Here is a 19,481-nt window from a genome sequence, read left to right on the forward strand (position 1 = left end):
GGCTCATCCAGAGAAAATAATTTATTGGATCTCAGAACAGATGAGTACAGAGTACTTGCAAATAATACAATGATCAGAAGCCTTCAGAGTCTCATTCAAAATATTCTGTCCTTTCCTGTCCTAGCAAGCATAGAGGCTATAAATAAAAAATCCTGCGAGCTACCCTAAATGAGCCCTAAGCTACAATTGGCATCAGGTGTGGTTAAAAACGACCCGTGTGAAGGTGAATCAAGTGCCTGTGCACAGCTGCTATGCATCAATCACAATCCCATAATGTGTGAGAAACCAGTATAAAAATAACAAAGAAAATGCAGCACTGTGCGATAATAGCATTAATGCTAAAAGATTGCTATTACAATAACATAAATACTATATATATATATACACACACACACACACACACACACGAGAAGAAAAAAGGATTATAAAATATGGTGCAACAAAAATTTGTAAATCAAGCAAGTTCACAGTGATTTTTTTTTTTTTTCATTGAATAAAATGTGTCCAAAAAACACAAGAATGTACTAGTAGTTTTCAAATCCTCTGATGTTAAAGTGCATACGTAAAAATATTCCAAAAAGTGACTCGTGAAGAAAAATCCAGTTCAGTAAAAGGGTGACTTTACACAGGTGCTCCCCTCCCCCATCTGGCTGCGCTCATTTCAAGCTGTGTGACCGCACAACTAATGCCCTGTACACACGATCGGACTTCTCGTCTGGAAAAAGCTATGATGATTTTTCCGATGGAATTCCACTCAAACTTGTCTTGCATACACAAGGTCACACCAAATTCCGACCGCCAAAAACGCGGTGACCTACAACACTTATGACGGGACTAGAAAAGGGCAGTTCAATACGAAGTGCGCCAGCCTTTGGGCTCCTTCTGCTAATCACGTGTTTATCTTGTGTTAGTAGAAGTTTGGTGAGAGACGATTTGTGCTTTTCAGACTCGTGCTTTTTTAGATCGTTTTGCTGCTGTTCAGTTTGTGCTTGTGGGTTTGTATCTGCTTTCTAGTGCATGTAGACAGTGCGTTCTTGTCTGCTCGTTACTGATTTTCAGCTCGCTCTTCACAGGCCTTGCTGTTCTTCAGTGCGTTCTGACCAGCCAACAGTTTTGAAGCCATGTTGCGGGTACGCGCTCGTCGTAGAGTTCGTGCTATGCGGGGGCTTGGTGTTGGGCTTCTAGTTTTGACCCAAGCTCAGTCCATGAACAGGGTGGGGAGGAGTTCATGGACCAAGAATTGGTTACTCCAGCGTGACCAATTCTCTCACATGCCTTTGCTGCTGGAGATCTGTGAGAATAACCCTGATGATTTCAGGAATTTTCTCAGGATAACGAACCCCATTTTTCTTCATCGGTTGGCTTTGCTGTCCCCTCATATTAGCAGGCAGGATACCTGCATGCGGCAAGCCATCACTCCGGAGCAGAGGCTAGTCGCCACCTTGCGGTACTTGGCGACGGTGAGAAGTCTGCAGGACCTCAAGTTCGACAGGCATCTCCCCCCAGGCTCTGGGGATCATTATCCCAAAGACCTGTTCTGCCATCATCCAGGTCCTGCAGAAGGACTATATTAGGGTAAGTTTTCTCCTTTAACATCACATTATATGTATATAATGTTTGCTAATGTATTGTATTTCTTTCATCATTCCATAATTACCATGATTATAATATGCTGTGAATGTCCCCTTTGTTCTCATGCATGCTGGAAGCTTTTAATGATCCTTTTTGTCCTTCATGCATATTTGCCTTCACTAACCTCCCCAGCATGCTATCCTGGGCCCATACACACCTATCCTAGTTACTTACCAATATATTTTGTCAGCTCCATAGTACTGCTTTACCCTGAACACCCCCTAAAATGTGTAGAAATGTTATTTGTTTTTTTTGTTTTTTTTAACATACAGTTTATTTAATTATCACAACCAAACAGAATAAAAAGCAAGTTACATTATCTTAAGACAGATACTGTACAGTAATCAGCTATACCATGTCAAATCAATAAGTATACTGGTGATGATACATAGCAATATCTCATTCAGTGGCGATAGTAGACATTTAAGAAATCAAATCAGGATCAGTAAAGGAGACCACTTAAGGGGGGGGGGGGCGGGTTGGGCCCCGGCAGGGACCCTCCAACTCTATTTATAATTTAACTGCTTAACGGGCAGACCATGCCCAGGGCAATATTAAATAAATCAGGGATGAGTGGAGACTCAGTCAGCCCAAATTTTATCAAATTTCTTCGGACAATTTCTTCCCATATATGTTAGTTTGTATAGGGGCAGAGCTGCATTTATGAGTGAGAGCCAAAGTTGTTTAGTGGGTGGCTGAGGCTGATTCCAACTAAGGAGAATCGCCTTCCTGGCATACAACGCTGTGTAAAAAACAAATAATTTTTTTCCCTTGTAGGGCCTCAAGAGAGTCACATATGCTCAGAAGGAGGGGGATAGGACTGTATGGGACCCTGATTTTGCCCACCGAGTTAATATCATCCAGGACTGTCTTCCAAAAATCCACTATCCCCGGACATGTCCATACTGTATGATAAAAATCTGCATCGTCTGAGCCACACCTGGGACATATGGCTGTTCTATCTGGATACATTTTGGCTAAGCGCGATGGGGAGTAATAAGCACGATGGAGAAATTTCAGTTGGGTAAACCTGTCCCTAGAGGAAATGGTCAGGATTAAATACTGCTGCACCCCCTCCTCCCAATCGTCATCAGTCAGGTCAGGAATGTCCCGCTGCCAGGATGACAATAATTGTGAAACTCTAGATCTGTCCAACAGGGCAAGTCTATTATAAATAATCGAGCGCAGTCTAGTGCCTTCAGGTGCCCGAAGTTCTGTTTCCAAGTCTGACATCTGTAAAGTTACCGGGCTGGGAAACTGGGAGCGAAACGCATGTCTTTATCTGAAGATATCTAAAGAACATCTGGTTTGGGAGGCCTTTTTTACTCTTCAGATCATCGAACGTTATCAGTTGTTCCTGCGATATGATATCACTAAGGGTAACTATTCCATATCTAGCCCAGATGATGGGATCTAGTATCGACTGAAAGTGACTCAAACGCGGGTTACCCTAAAGTGGTGTCACAGGGGACCACGCATTTTGTTTCCCCAGTTTCATGATCACCGTATCTCCCACACTCTAATGGTCGTTTTCATGGGAACAGACACCCTCGGATTGGAGCGGGGGCCTCTATGTATGAGATTTCATAGCTCCGAGTAGGAACCAAGCATCGTGGCCTCCACATTAGATGCCGGGTTAGAGGGCTCCTCCGCCAACCACCACTTCAGCGTCACCAGGACTGCAGCCCAATAGTATTTTAAAAAGCAGGGGAGTGCCAGGCTTCCCATTGTAACCGGTAGTTGTAAGGTTGTTTTTGCTATTCTGGGGGCCTTCCCATTCCATACGAAGGAGACGACCAGGCTATCGAGTTTGTTAAAAAAGGAAATAGGTATGGGTACGGGAGAACGTCTGAATAGATAGGTGAATCTGGGCAGGATGGACATCTTAATTAGATTTACGCGGCCCACTGGACTGAGGGGGAGAGATCTCCATGAGGAGAATTGGTGGGTCACCCGAGACATCACCGGGGCCAAATTTAGGCCAATGAATTGGCGAAGGTCTCTATGTATCTCTATTCTGAGGTATCTGAACTGGGATACCCGGCGAAGCTGAGCATCCGAATGTAAAGGAGCAACCCCAGAGTGCAGTGGGAACAATACTGATTTCCCCCAATTAATACATATTCCCGAATAACACCCGCATCTATCTATGACCTGAAGTGCTTTTGGCAATGAGTTTCCGTCATCTTTAAGCTATAACAAGGTGTCATCCACATATAATGACACCTTTTCTTGTAGTGGACCTATAGTTATACCCTGTATCTGAGAGGTGGACCTAATTAAGGATAGCCATGGGTTCTATCACCAGCGCAAAGAGCCCCGGAGACAATGGGCAGCCCTGTCTCGTTCCCCTGCGAAGCGAAAAAGGTGGAGAGAGGACCATACCAGTGCGCCCCCTGGCTGTCGGGGATCTGTACACAGCCTCGACCCAGGAGATGAAGATGGGACCAAATCCAAATCTGCGGAGGACCTCCTATAGATAGTTCCATTCCATGGAATAGAAAGCTTTTTCCGCATCCAGGGAGGCCACTACTGCCTGGTCAACGTCTCCAACCCCCCAGGACAAGACCGCATACAGTCTCCGCAGGTTGATGTCCGTGCCTTTGCCCGGCATGAAATCTGATTGATCTTCATGTACTAATGACAGTATTACCTCATTTAGGCGTCTGGCAAGAATTTTGGTTAAAATTTTGGCATCAGAATTCAAGAGGGAAATGGGCCAATAGGACGAACATAATTGGGGATCTTTCCCTGGTTTGGGCACTACAACTATTATGGCTTGTGCCATGGATGGGGGGAGGGCTCCTCCGTTTAGTGTCTTAATAAACATGTTATGTAGTCTAGGTGCCACTTCCTCAGTACATTGCTTATAAAACTCAGGAGGTAACCCATCCGCCCCTGGAGTTTTACCTGGTTGTAGAGAACCCAAATCTAGTTGGACCTCCTCTAGTGTGATCGGGCTATCCAGGGACTTCCTTGCCTCTGGGGTAAGAGTAGGAAATTCCACCTCATCCAAGAACCCAGATAACTCTTCCTCAGAGTATCCTGCTTTCGACGAGTACAAGTTGGAGTAAAATTCCATAAAGCATTTGTTTATGTCTGATGGTTCTGTCTGAACCAATTTTCTTTTATTAACTTTGGCCACCCTTAGAAGCAAAACCTCCCTGTACGCTGCTTTCATGTCCTGTCCTGTAATGGGGTTAGCCGTGAGGGCGAAGTCAGATTCAAGAAATTGAGCCTTGGCCTCCGCTTCCTCAAGTGTAGTCTGATTATTTTTACGTTCCGTAGCTATAGAAGACATATAACATCCTCTAATATAGGCCTTAAATGCATCCCAGTCATTACCCGGTGAAGTAGAATTGGCATTTATCAACCAGTATTGTTTAATCAAGGTGGCCATCTCAAACTCTATAGTCGGGTGATTTATCCAAAATTTAGATAGACGCCAAATTCTGTCAGTTGTGGGTGTCACCGTTTGTATAACACAGAACATCAGTGAATGATCCGATATCCCTCTGGGCAGGATCTTGATCTCTCTAAGCCTAGGCAGTAGACTGCCACTGGCATAGAGGAGATCAATGCGAGATAGCGTATTATGGGAAAGGGAGCAGCATGTGTAAGAACGTTCAGTGGGGTGCTTCCATCTCCACACATCTTCAAAACCAAACATGCCCGCCCATCTAGACAGGGAAGATTCTGTGGCTGGATCAGGGGTGAGTCTGTCCCGAGACGGGTCCGGCGCTACATTGTAGTCCCCTGCCAGTAGGACATTATCTGTGGAATATTGAGCTAGGAGGGGGATAAGATTATGTAAAAGGGAAATGTCAGCCGGGGGCGGTAAGTAAATGCCCACTACCACCATCTCAACTGTGTCAATGAATGCATGCATTAGCACGTACCTGCCCCCAGGATCCAGCTTAACATCCAGCAGCTCGAATTGGAGGGACTTGTGGATCAAAATACTAACTCCACGGGAGTATCCAGAGTGGGTGGCATGAAAATGCCGCCCCACCCAGGGTGCGTTTAAGACTCATTATCTTACTCCCCACTAGATGCGTTTCTTGCAATATGCATATGTGAGGGTTATATTTCTTAATATATTCAAACACCAGGGAGCGCTTTATTTTATGACCAAGGCCCTGGACATTCCAAGAAAGGATTTTCAGGGGGGCCATAATATGGGAAGATAAAAATTTGTAAGGATTAGTTCACAGTCAGTTGGACCCCGAGAGGCCGGCACTATCACCAATAGACTGTACATATGGTTCCGCCACAGATCTAGGCAAAGCAATGGCGGGGCCCAAATCCACAGTACCTTTGTATAACTTACATTGTCACTCATCTGTCTTACATAAAAAAGGTAACACAAAAAAACAAAAGAAAACAAACCAAGAACACCCGTCCCATCCCTCCCCACACCCCGCCAAACATAGCAATGGGTGTCTGATCCCCAAACAAACCAACCAGAACCTTTAGATAGGAAAGTCTCCTATTAGGGCAGTGCAACCAGACGATGCACCAAGGACACCTCTCCAATCAAACGGGGGGGAGCAGGAGGCTCCGCACATCCTGTTTTCCGGAGGCCATATTTAATTGTAGATCAAGATACTATTAACCGACCAGTACACATTGGTCTTCAGTTTTCACTTAGTTATACACTAAGGGCACTTTCTTAGTTGCGGTAGCATAGTAATTTGCACAACTCCTGGGACATACGGGTATAACATTCCAATACATTCAACTTTTGAAGGTGTGTAGACTATAACCTCTAGCATAACTAAGAGTATCATGCCTGCCAAAGCCCCTCTGTGTCTGCCCATCCACTGTTAACACTCTAAAATTCTAAAACAGTGTATGAGACTCCTCCCGCAGTTCTGTGCTTAGCAGGCCATCACTGTGGAAAAAAGTAAAACGTTAGCCAGAACATGACCTGGGTCAGACAGGCACTCCAACCATCCACCCTCAGGGAGAGTTCTGGTGACTCAAGGTATTAACTAGGAAAGTCATACTTTATATGGGTGCACATTCACCAGGTATTGTCAGGAAAAAGTGTAGGCACCAGATTCACCTCAGATAGGAGAGGCGGGGGATGAAGATTAACACAGCAAGGGAGGTCAAGAGGGGGGTGGCCGGCCACAACAGCTATAAACAGTTAACTTATGAAGGGGTGCAGTTATCAACCTCTATCAGTACCGAGTGTATCGTGTCCGCAGAAGTTCCCCATCCCCCGCCGACCCCTCCAGAGCCATAGAAGCATTGTAGGAGGCTCCCACAGTAGCTCTGTGCTTGACCGGCCTTCACGCTGGATAAAGTCAAAATGTCAGCCAGAACATGTCATGGGTCAGACAGTCACTCCAACTCTTCACATGCGGGGAGTGTTCTGGTGATACTAGCTACTAACCAGGAAAGTCATACCTTACATGGGTACACCTTCAGCAGGTTCTGCCCGGATAGATTGCAGGCACCAGTCCCTCACTGGTTAGGGCGGGCGGAGGATGGACACCACCACAGTCAGGGAGGTCTAGAGGATTGGCCGGACACTGTAGCAGGGGTAATGGAAGCCGAGATTAGGGATGTAAGGCAAGCAGTTCTGATCTCAAGCATCGCCCTCAATGGTCCCGGGGACGAGATTCAATCCAGCGGGATGCCTCCTCCGGGGACGTAAAAAATGTAGTCGACCCGCCATCTTCCACACGTAGTCAGGCTGGAAACATCATATTGTATTTCAATCCTTTGGCGCGAAGCTGGGTCTTGACTTGGTCGAACGTGCGTCGGAGCCATTGTGTTTCCACTGAGAAGTCCGGGAATAACATGAGTTTGACATTCTCATGCCGTAACTCCCTGGCTTTCCTCGCTTCTCGGAGTACTAGGTCCCGGTCACGAAAATTCAGTAGTCTGAATATAAAAGTTCTCGGGGACGCTCAGGGTGGTCCCCTGGCCGATGACATCCTGTGGCAAAGTAGGGGGAGAAGGCAGCCTGTGGCAGGAGCGTGCACAATTGTTCCGTGTAGGCCGCCGGGTCCCGACCCTCCGCACCCTCCTGGAAACCCACCAGGCGGAGGTTGTTCCTCTGGTTCCGATTTTCCTGGTCCTCCGCCTGGGATTCCATTACTTTCATCTTAACTTGTAAGGTATGGAGGGAGTCACCCTGGGCCCTGAGCGTGTCCTCCGTGTCTCCCACCCTCTGCTCAGCCTCAGAGAGCCGATCCAGGTACCTGTCCATGTCTCTTCTGATCAGACCCATCTCCATTTGCATCTGCTCTTCTGCTCTATTGTTGCTGTCAGAGTAGTCTGGCAGCCCGTGATGGCTTGCATGAGGGCTGTGAATTGGTCAGTTCCCAGAGTCGATGGCTCCGAGTGCTCGGTTTGGGACGCCATATTGGAGAGGTGCGACCCACGTGGATCCCGGGGAGACTGCGGTGGTTTCTGAGTCGATTGCCGTCTACGTTGCGAGCCAGCAGTCCCCCTGTTCATGCCCGGTCGCACTCAGGTCCCCAACAGCAATTAGGTACAGATTCAGATCTTATTTAAGCGGATAATTGGGCCATCCAGCGCGGAGCTCCAGTCACACACGTCCGTCTAGGTCGATATCTTGACCACGCCCCCCTACAAATGTTATTTGTGTCCTTAAATTCATGCAGTGCCAGAGGTTTTTTTTTGGGGGGCCCAAAATCATTTGTAACCCTCCCTCCTCCCAACCGCTAAGTCAACCCACACCAATCCTCTATCTGCTGACTTTGCCAAACCCATACACACTATACATACCTCTTTTGTGTTCATATTTATGGATGAATTCACCAAAGCATGTAGTGCAAGGGCCTGCCTGAATACTTTCAAATGGTACGGTTTAAAGTTTTTCTCATATTATCTTAAAAAGTAATTGCAGAATGTAAAAATGTGCTTCAGTTTATACAGTATATTTTTATTTTTGGAATATGACACTTCTTACCTGTCCAGTGGGCTGCCAAAAGTGTAAGTAAGGAGGGGCTGGCCAAAGTAACACACATTATTTATGCATTCAGCTCTCAATGAAGTGGAGAGGGTTACCTGTGCAAAACATAAACCCCCCCCCCCCCAAATTTTTACAATGGGCCATCAGAGGGGGTGAGAAATCTGATAAGTGGACCTTATACTTTTGCCTTTAAATACTCCTTCAAATACATGTTATACTGATGTTGGCCAAGAATGTTTGGGTCTAATCTGCTTGCAATGTTATGTGCAAAATTACAATTTTTTTTCTTGTTTGACTTCACAGTTTCCTTCAACGCCACAAGAATGTCAGACTGTGGCCTCCCACTTTGCCACCCGTTGGGACTTTCCCAACTGCAGAGGGGCAATCGATGGGAAGCACATCCACATCGTCCCACCACCCCATTCGGGATCATACTATTATAATTACAAGGGGTTTAATAGTATTGTGTTGATGGCGGTGGTGTCGGCGACATATGAGTTTTTATATGTGGAGGTGGGGAGGAATGGCCGGATGTCGGATGGTGGAGTATTTGCCAGGACCGAGTACTACCAACATCTCGAGAGTGGTGGCTTGGGATTGCCACCTCCGGAGGAGAACGTGGAAGGACTGCCATTTGTGCTCGTCGCGGATGAGGCATTCGGTGTGGGTGACCACGTGATGAGGCCATTCCCCCAGAGGACCCTCACCCTGGAGAAGAGTGTTTTTAATTACTGGCTGGCCAGAGCCAAAAGAGTCGCGGAGAACGTGTTTGGGATTCTGGCCAGCCGGTTCCGCCTGTTTCAAACAGCCATAAATATGGCGGAATACAAACTGAACCATATAATTTTTTCTGGTCTGTTGGACCTAAGGCCGGACTTTCAGAAGTTCCAATGACAGCCCTGGAAGCTGACCACCCTGGCTTGCCCCCCCCCCAAAGTGCCCATGAAGTGAGGGAAAATTATGTCCAATATTTTGCGGGTAGAGGGGCCATTGCTTTGCCACCAAATTTGGAATACATTTTCTTTTTTATCAGAAAATCTTGATTTTCATTAACTGGTTGGGTTTATTTTTGCTGTCTCCTAGGTTCTCCTAGTGCATTTGTAGCGCCAAGTGGTTTTTGCATTATTAAATAACACCATTGTCACTGTAAACACCAAATTAATAAAAAAACTGGTATTGATCATTGAAAGAAGCCGCCACACATTGTTGAGTCTAAAATCTTTTATTCTGTGCACATGTACATGTGCGTTGTAAAATGTATTTTTGGTAAAAACACCAATTCTGGTTTGCAATTTTTTTTTTGATTTGAGGGTACATAAACAGGCATGTTTCAAAACATAACATACACAACTCTGGAACTTACAAAGTTCAACATTACATAGTTACATAGTTAGTCAGGTTGAAAAAAGACACAAGTCCATCCAGTCCAACCATAAAAAAAAAAAACAAAAAAAAAAAAAAAAAAAAAAAAAAAAAAACGTACAATCCAATATACCCAATACTATACCCACAGTTGATCCAGAGGAAGGCAAAAAACCTCAGCAAAGCATGCTCCAATTTGCTACAGCAGGGGAAAAAAAAACATTGAAACACTGAAGGCAATATCAGACATTATAGTGTCCAAAATCTGTTGATATTGCCTTCATCAGATGGGGTGATGTCACCCCTGTAAAAGCCAAATTTGGAAGATGCACACAAATTAGGAGTCAAACTGGGGATTTCCCTCCTGATCCCATACCTAATGTCAACATGTGCTATCTCCCATCATGGGGGATAAATGGACGTGTTTTGGGGGTGAAACCCCTTCCTCTCACCTACTTGAGTTTCAAGGAAGGGGTTGCAGCCACAAAACGCGTACATTGATATCCCCTGATGGCAGATAGCACATGTTGATACACTGTGTGCATCTTCCAAATTGGCTTTTAAAATTTGACAAAAAATTGTGCTTAAAAAAGCCAAAAACAAATGGTGGAATTTTTGGGGTATTTAGATTCTTCCTAGCACATTAATCATGTTCTTCAGGTTTTGTTCAATCTCAATTTTTCTTTGCTTTATACTGTCCAAATCACAACTACAATACACGATGTCCTGGATTAGCCTTTGCGCACTGTCACTGGTGAAATGATGTGATTCTTCTTCCACAACCTGAACATCACCTAAAAAATAAAAATAAAATACACACCATGTATTATAAATACGCAGGCATACATCGATTACCTGAATCTGGGGTGTCAGACACTCACCTGTTGTGGTGTCAATTTCAACCACCTCTCCTTCCTCCACATCCTCAGATTGTTCCTTCTTCAGGAGGTGGGGGGGGGGTCCCTGGTGTCCTCATATTATGAGTCTTTGCTCCCCTATGAGAATGAAACAAAAGGTATACTTAGCACACAGATATTTGAGGCCAGAAATAGGATTATGAAACATTGCTTGGAAGTGGGGTACAATTGTCTGTTTTGGCAGAGTTCCAAGTTGAAGACATTATTTATTCCCTTAACAAAGCTGCAATACTTACCTTTCTTGGACAAGTTTCACACATGAAGACACCCCAAGTATTCACTGGAGTACCTGTGTGGGACACCCTAAAAAGTTTTTTCTTGTGTCCCACACTAGTGCTCCTGAGTCCAGATGTTTAAACAGCTGCTGAGTGTCCTCTCCTTACATTACACTGAATGAAGTTTGCATTTTATTCTAGTTACAAATACATCTAGACAACAATGTCCTAAACTTCTTTAATACAAATTATCAAGACCAAATGTGGTTAACCCTGTATCTGGCAAAAACCATCGTATATAGTTGGCAAACGAACAATGTTTACTACGACCGATTACTGTGCCCACGAACATGAAAGTAGCCATTTTAAAATGTCCAACAGTAAAGAAAAGCACATGGAGCAGCATGCAAGTAATAAGAATAGGAACACGCGACAACTACTTACTTTTTCGAAGAACTTTCTTGATCCTTCTATACTGATCCTGCTCCCTTAATTTCAGGTCTGACCAGTGTTTCCTCAGTTGCTCCTTGGATCGTCGTACCCCAAAATTCCAGCGCAGACTCTTCACAACTTTAGTCATGAGCTTGGCCTTTCTCATATTTGGGTTTGGGTAAGGTCCAAAATCATCATCATAGTCGGCCCTCTTCAATATGTCCACCATCTCCACCAGCTCTACAAAGGATATATTTGAGGCCTTAAATCTCCTCCTGGATCGGGACGTTTCTGGCGCTGGGCTTGCCTCCTCGTTACTGCTATTAAGCACTTGCTGTGTCTCCGCCATGTCATCCCCCACTGCGCCGAAAGAGACGGGGCGGGGAATATTCTAGAAAGAACGTCAGGGGCGGGTGGAGTTTCATGCATGTACAGTGTCTATAAATCTAACACGCAGGTGTCGTACCTACGTTCTGTGTGTGGAGGAAAGAGGAAGGGAAGCGACAAATGTAATAAGGAAGATAAAACATTTTAACTTGGGACATGAGTGGCCTATACTGATTCTAAAATGAGGCCTATATTGGGATAAGATTAGGAGAGTTTAGCCTGATATTTAGTGTTTTTGTCTTGTGTTTGGTCTTTCAGAAAAAACAATTTAAAGATCTTGATTTTATGGGACAATTCATAGATCTGTAGCGCTGGCAGATTTACAATCTACCACAGGTTAGGTAAATTTAGTAATTTGGGTGTTAGGAAGGTAAAAGTTTGCCTCTGTTCCAGCTTGGCTGACGTTGTGTGTGTTTCCGTGCTGACCGGTGGGTGTCGCTGTTGCCACTGGTCAGTGTTGGAAAGGCAACGTGTTGAAGTGTATAAATGCTCCTCTGTCTCGGAGACAAGCTCGGTGGAGGGGGTCCTCTGAGTTGCATTCTGGGAAGAGGGCATTTATGGGACAGACACCATGTTCTAGGGTCGTTTTACAGCCACCTGCTGGCCCTCCTGGCCGACAGGTATGCGTTAAGGAGCTACCTCGTGGTCCTCCGATCGGGAGGCCCACGATACAGCGGCGCAGGGGTGGGTCCAGAGGCTTGTCTGGGGCCTACCACCGTGGCCGAGGAATGGTCCTAAGCTGTCGGTCTTGTGTGACAAAGCTGGACAGCCGAGGAAGATCCCAGGGGAGGACCCGTCTTGGAGAGATCACGCGGTGAGCTGGTCTATAGAGGGTCCTGGTGACTCGGTTGAAGGACGTATCCAAAAGAAGTAACTATACAGCATAGTGTTGCTGGTTCGGCTTAAAGGTTCAAGCACTGTGACTGACTTTCACTGCAGAAAATCTGATACATCCTGGCGGAGGATCGTACGGATTTACCTCCCAAACGAGTCTGTGGCAGAGACTTTTGATTCGTGCTGCGTACTGGCTGCTAGACTGGTGAGAGAGGCCTATCCAGACGAGCAAAGAGTGTGTCCCACAAGGGGAGCGCATTCCACATAATTATCTGAATTCTACCGGGACATTTGTCGCTAAGATTCTATAAGAAGATATTTGAGTTTCTCCTGAAAGTTTCCTTTTCCGCCTTTTTCCTGCTACTTCCTAAAGTTTGACTGTTTAATAAAGCATTGAAAACCTACTCCAGTGTTGGTGCGTGTGTCGTCCAGAAGTAAACTCAACAGAACCCATAGACCCGGTGCCGGTGAAACAGAGGGAAGCAAAGTGAAGGTAACAGACCCGCTTAAACTAGCAGCTCCACCGTGAGTTAGTGCTACAGATCGATACAGAGATATGAGGAATTTATGGGAGGTGAAAAACCCTTTATATAGAAACAAACCAGCAAGGAAGGCATCGCTAGAGAAACTGCTGGAATTCGTGAAAATGCAGGTCCGACGCAGACATCACGTTTGTTGACAATAAAATTGGTAGCTTGAGAAGCACATATAGGAAGGAGCTTCAGAAGGTCCAGAAGTCCCTGAGATCAGGAGCAGCAGCAGATGACGTATGTATGTACCGAGTCTGCGGTACTACAACAAGATGTATTTTCTGGATGACCAGATGGAAGACAGGGAATCGCTTTCCACTCTTCCTGCCCCCCTTCCATCCATCCCAGCTGAGGCTTCCGAGGACCAACCTGGGCCTTCCATCCTGGAAGAAATTGAGGAGCCCAGATGGAGCAAGGTATAGTTTTATTAAAAATATTTTTGTGGGAAAATGATTGTTAACTAGATGTTATTATTGCTAACAAATGAATGATTTAACAAAAAGTGTTTTACATATCATTAGACAGTAGGGGCCAAAAATGATTGGGACAAGAATGAAAAATGCTGGGGTCAGAATGATAGTCTTTTCTATTTATTAACATTCAATTTGCAACAGTCATGAGCTGAAAATTGTGTGTGATTGATGAACCAAAAACTAAGTCCCTTTTTCATACACAGGAAGACCTCAGCCAGGATGAGGCTCGGGAATGTGGCACACAGGAGGAGGCGGGGGGGGGAAGTGTCAGCCAGGAGGTGGCGGGGCCCAGTCTCACCCAATCCCAGGTCCCTCCCCTCTGCCTTCCACACAAAAGGCCCTTCTCCTCCTGACACAAGTCCACCTCCAGAGCCACAGCCTGCAGGGAAGCATGGAGGGAAGGTTGCAGCAAAGAGAAGAAAGTGATTGCCTGGGTTGAGTCTGGTCTGACAGAAGACGCAGCCTGTTGTAGTACCACAGCCTGGGGACATACATGTCATCTGCTGCTGTTCCTGATCTCTGGGAGTCCTGGACCAGATTGTGATCCCTTCTATATGGGCTTCTCAAGCTACCAATTTGTTTATCCACAGAGTTGATGTCTGCCCTGGGGGCCAAAGGTTTTGCAAATTCCAGCTGTTTCTCCAGCGTTGCCTTCCCTCTTTATTTTGGTATTATGAGCGAGAATAAATCGAGATTTTTTGTTATGAAAATACTTGCCTATGTGTTTTTCTTCAAATAGGACAGTTAGTTTGTGAGTAGGCAGGTACATTTCAAAAATACAATGTCTAATTAACAAGGGACAACAAGCAACCTCCTTGAGGTTTACAAATAAAAGATATTAATGGTGTTGTGGAAAAATGACATACAAAACAAAACAAAACAAAAAAAAAAACAGGAGATCTTGATAAAAAAAAAAAAAAAAAATACTATAAAAAAAATAAGTTTGTGAGAATTCTGCGTGAATATGAGCAGCAAAACAACTTCATTCTTCTAGCATTATAAAGAAGAAGAGAATGCGCTGCATTGAAAGATTTAAAAATTATCTGTGTGATGAATGTACCATCTTCATTACGTACAGTCTTTTTACCAGACCGAGCGGCTCCGTCTTGTACTTGATTCTGAGCACCCTTTTTTTTTTTGCGCATCAGAATTGCATACACACGAACGGAATTTCCGATAGAAACTTTCCGTCGGAAAAATTGAGAACATGCTCTCAAACGTTTGCTGGCGGAAATTCGGCCAGCAAAAGTCCAATGGAGCATACACACGGTCGCATTTTCCAACCAAAAGCTCTCATCGGTCTTTTGCTGGCCGAAATTCCGGTCATGTGTACGGAGCTTTAGTTTGGTCTACATAAGCTATTGAATCACTCCTGGGCTCTAAGTTAAGACTTTTTCAGCAGGATCCCATGGTTACATCCACAGAGGATATCCTCAAAGTTAAAATATAAAAAAAGAGGCTGGATAGTGTATTATCGTTTGTAAGTTTAATTAGAAAAAAGGGACAACGGGGTACTCACATTTTGATTGTGCTTACAATGCACCAGACTATAAAATGCATAAGGCAGTAAAAATCCTCTTCCAGGTAGCTTTAAATCCTATGTGTGCCAGTAGTCTACTCAAACAAGCATGAGAGACTGTCTCCTCCACCGTCCTGGCCCCTCTCCTACATGTGACAACACAGGGCTAAATCATGTGTTTTCCTCAGGGGGATCTGATTGCATGGGGGAGACTACTAGGTTATATACTGTGTTGGCAGCCATTAAAGTGGAGCCAAATCGGCGTCATTTTGTTGTAGGTCCAAGTAACTGATAAACCACAATCGCATAGAGGCATTCCATTCATCCAGCATATACTGTATGTCCAATCTATATTATGCACCTAAGGAGCTTCCATGCATGAACCATCCAAAAAAAAAAAAGGGGGTGGGGGACACTGTACCAGATGATGCTATAAATATGCAAGCCCGTTGAAACAAATGCATTGATACAGTTTATTCCCCTTAAAAGTAAAAATAAATTTACATAAAGCAACTGGCACAAAAGTTCCGAATTGGCAAGGTTCAGTAACCAAGAGGGGGACCCATGCGGGAGGCTTTGATTGTCTTTATCCTTAAGCCACACAAGGACCCACTGTATTGGGACTCTTACAGGCCTATTTCCCCAAGTGACACGCCCACGCAGGAAGAGACCCGCTGGGATTCCGGAGGTGATGTCAGGTACTGGCGGAAGTAATCCAAAGTATCCCACCGTTATGAGGGCATGGATGGACCCAGGCACCGATCCAAAAACTAAAAGCATAAATCAGAGGGCGCGTAGGCCTAGCGCATTATCCTCAATACACGTCTTTATTAAATAGAACAGGGGTACTGCAAGTATTTTCACAAAACCAGTGCTTGAATCATAGCTTATCATAAAAATAATTCGCTTAGGTCCATGTAGGAACAGCCACATCACATGGGACCGTCCTGCAGACACATCGGCTAACGCATTTCAAGGTTTCCCTCTTCTTCAGCGCCAACAGAACATGTCTACTTCACATTTTTATATATGATATACTGACTCAATGGTACAACCCAGGGGGTGTGTGTCAAGCCCCCTACAGTGGGCATGGACATACCTTCCACCAAATACATCTGATCAAGCCAATGTGATCAATGGTGAGAAGACATAAAATGTAATATTGTATCATACTGATACTAGGTGATCGAGTACAGTCCAAAATTAATACAATCAACTGACATTAAAAACAACAGTAATATTAAGAGCAACAAAGAGATGCATACTAATGTCAAGGGTGGAAATACAGCGCTGTCTCGCGAGCTAATCTGCTAAAAATAGTAGCATAAAAGATAGGTCCTGCTGCAGCCTAAATGTGAGATACACACAATGTAATATTATCAAAAAGAAAGAGCTGCGCAACATGAGACTAAAAAAAAAAAGGAGAAAGTGAATATCCACATGTATCTATATCAAATGGAGGATATGATTACTCCCAATAAAATGCTAACACAAGTCTATATGATAACCTTATGCATCATGTTATTGAAACATATGTGCTATTAAATTAGCTACACAATGTATCTCAGAAGTGTCCCAAGTACAATTCTTGTTAGAAGAAAGTCCTCATAGAGAGCAATGTTGTCAATCACATAGTGTGCAATGTTCTCAATCCACTGGTTATTGGTGACTTCAAACAGAAAAAACACCGCAGAGGTAGTGATTAGGGATAGAAATATTCCTCCACCTGGAAAATAACTGCCGCTTACCAGCTACGTTGATCTCTTTTTACGGAGATCGTATCCGCTTGTGGCATATAGCCCCGCCAGGGTCTTTATATTCATCAGCCAGATACCACCTCTCTTTCTATTAAGATTGCCTCTGAGTGACTCCCGATCAGCAGTTCCCCATGTTAGAAAAAGGGCTTACATAGTGTGATACCGTAAACATTTATTAGTCGTTAAAAAACAAGATTGTACTTACAAGATTTTCTTGGGTTAAAAGCATTACTAATACTCATTGAAGTCACATGTACAGCCTCAGTTATGATTGGTGATGAAGTTGTAAGTAGTAGGAAGAATGATCACACTTTTCAGATATTTGTAAAAATTGAAAACCATTTATCATTTTCCTTCCACTTCACAATTATGTGCCACAGTAGGAATCAGAGAGCCCTGCTCAAACTGCGGAAAATTTCAAGGGGTATGAATACTTTTTCAACGCACTGTATGTGTGTGGAGATGTACTGCAAATCTCCACACAAAAGGCTGCTGGGAACCCTGACTTTTATAGGGATGGAGTTGGCACAAAAGAAACCCTGCATTAATAGCACTTCCAAGACATCTAAAAACAGTTCAAAAGCCAGGGAGTGCATAATTGGTAATTTGTTGCTATGGGGCAAAATGATCACATGTTCCTGTTTTCCCCCAACTGTTTTCCCTAACTGTGAAGGACTGGAGTTCAGATTGAAATCATGGTTGCCTGAACCCAAAGCTCATCCTTAGCTCTAACCTGGCAAACATTCCCGGGCCATATCTGATGGACACAGAGAAAGCATCACAGGTCTAAAAGACCTCTGATGTCTCTATAAATTATACCAACAAGTGATAAAAACAAATATGCTATCTTCCCTTAGACTTAGACCACCTCCTACAAAAATAGGGCTCACTTTCATACCCTCCACACTTCTCTCCTGCCCATGATGGCCTCCTTATTGTCTGCACTTTTTACCTATACATATTGCTTGCTGCCATGCCATCCACTCACTTCTTGACTGACTGCTGTCATACCTTGTGGCACTTATTTTATGATCAGATTGCTGGCTGATATGCCATTCCCATATCTTCCCTACACATACTACCTATACCATGCCCTCCTACACTCCTTTTCTAAACATAGTGCCTGCCATCGTACCTTCTGGCCCTCCTCTACTACCTTTACTGACTGCTGTCATACACATGCTGCCTACTGAGATACTTCTTTAGCAATGATGGTTACATACCTAACCTGCATGTTCTGGCTAGAGCACACTTTTGCCATCTGTTTATAGCTTAAATCAAGTAAAATCATATTACAATCACTAAGTATACTGAGTTTTCATTTGATATGAACATCTGTAAAAAGCTCTGCATGATTGAAATTAACAGGTCCAGGAGCTGATTATTTCCAATTAAGGATTGTCCCCATTAATTGTCTTGTAATAAATATCCACCCTTTTGCGGTTCCATCAGGGCCATTACACCAGGTAGTTTCAGGGAAGTCAAAATGTCCTGTGATGATGACTAGTCTATGCAGCTCTTTCTAGCTGTGTGAGGATGTAAGTTAATCATTATTGGTATATAGTGTAAATTGGCTGTCTCCATAGTCTATTAGGTAACAATTTCTCTTATAGCAAAGCAAAATGTTCACAAACAGTCTTTCTCCAAACTATATTTTATGTTCACTTTGATTATTTTGCCAGTGCATTTGTATTACTGCTCATTTATTGAGTGACACTTACATTGAATTCTATCATATGATTGTTCTTACTTTACCTCACTGAAATAGAAAATTCTCCTTTGGAAGTCTGGCTGGCTCGGATGACAAAAAACCCAACAGATTTGCTCATGAGTATATTCTCAGCTTCAGTACGTGAAAGGTTTTCGCAAAACCACCTGTTATGTCAAGATCAAAAAAATAATTATAGGTATATGATCACAGCAAACAAATGATGCATTGTTTTACAACAGTGGATAGGGAATTAACCTTAGATGTTGTTGCACAGTCTTTAGTCCCATTGCACTCATATGTTTGTAAACATCCTATAATAAAGTATTGACTTTCATAGTTTTGTAAAGCCTCCCCAGAATGATATTTTATCAATCTCCAGTGGCCATACCCCTGCTGGAGTTTCCAAGAGATACAGGAACCAGAATCAGGCTATCCACCTTGCAGTATCAAAGGGGAACAAATGGGGGGTGTCAGCCTAGGTGCAGCAAATTATAATAAAGATTTAATCAAATGGTTAAATGTCAAATGGCTACTCATAAAAGTAGTATATAAATGTACATATCTCAAAAGATATTGTCTGGGCCAGATGGAGATGTCCTGGTGTAAGTGACAGATGGTATGCTGTGTTCAGAGCCAGGTATATCTGTACCGAAACCGGGAGCTGTCAGCCAGGTGAGCCACAACCAGCATGGAATGCACAGAGGGCCAGACTGGAGGTGACGTCCAATGGGAGATCTCAGACAAGTCAGGTGACGCATTT

The 19,481-nt window shown here is 44.1% G+C and overlaps 1 protein-coding gene across 3 annotated transcripts in view; it reads right to left on the reverse strand.

The window, feature by feature from the left end:
- Nucleotides 1–19,481, reverse strand: part of GRAP2 (GRB2 related adaptor protein 2) — a 1,312,439-nt gene that overhangs the window by 401,930 nt on the left and 891,028 nt on the right. For 2 of the 3 annotated variants that reach the window (XM_073592657.1, XM_073592656.1), the window contains one exon: nt 18,766–18,885. The exons of the other annotated variant lie outside the window; for it this stretch is intronic. In XM_073592657.1, coding sequence (XP_073448758.1) covers nt 18,766–18,885 — 120 coding nt within the window. The remainder of the gene's footprint in view (nt 1–18,765; nt 18,886–19,481) is intronic. 3 annotated transcript variants of the gene reach the window in all.

This window comes from Aquarana catesbeiana, linkage group LG07 (assembly GCF_042186555.1).
Source record: "Aquarana catesbeiana isolate 2022-GZ linkage group LG07, ASM4218655v1, whole genome shotgun sequence".
Taxonomy (NCBI): domain Eukaryota; kingdom Metazoa; phylum Chordata; class Amphibia; order Anura; family Ranidae; genus Aquarana; species Aquarana catesbeiana.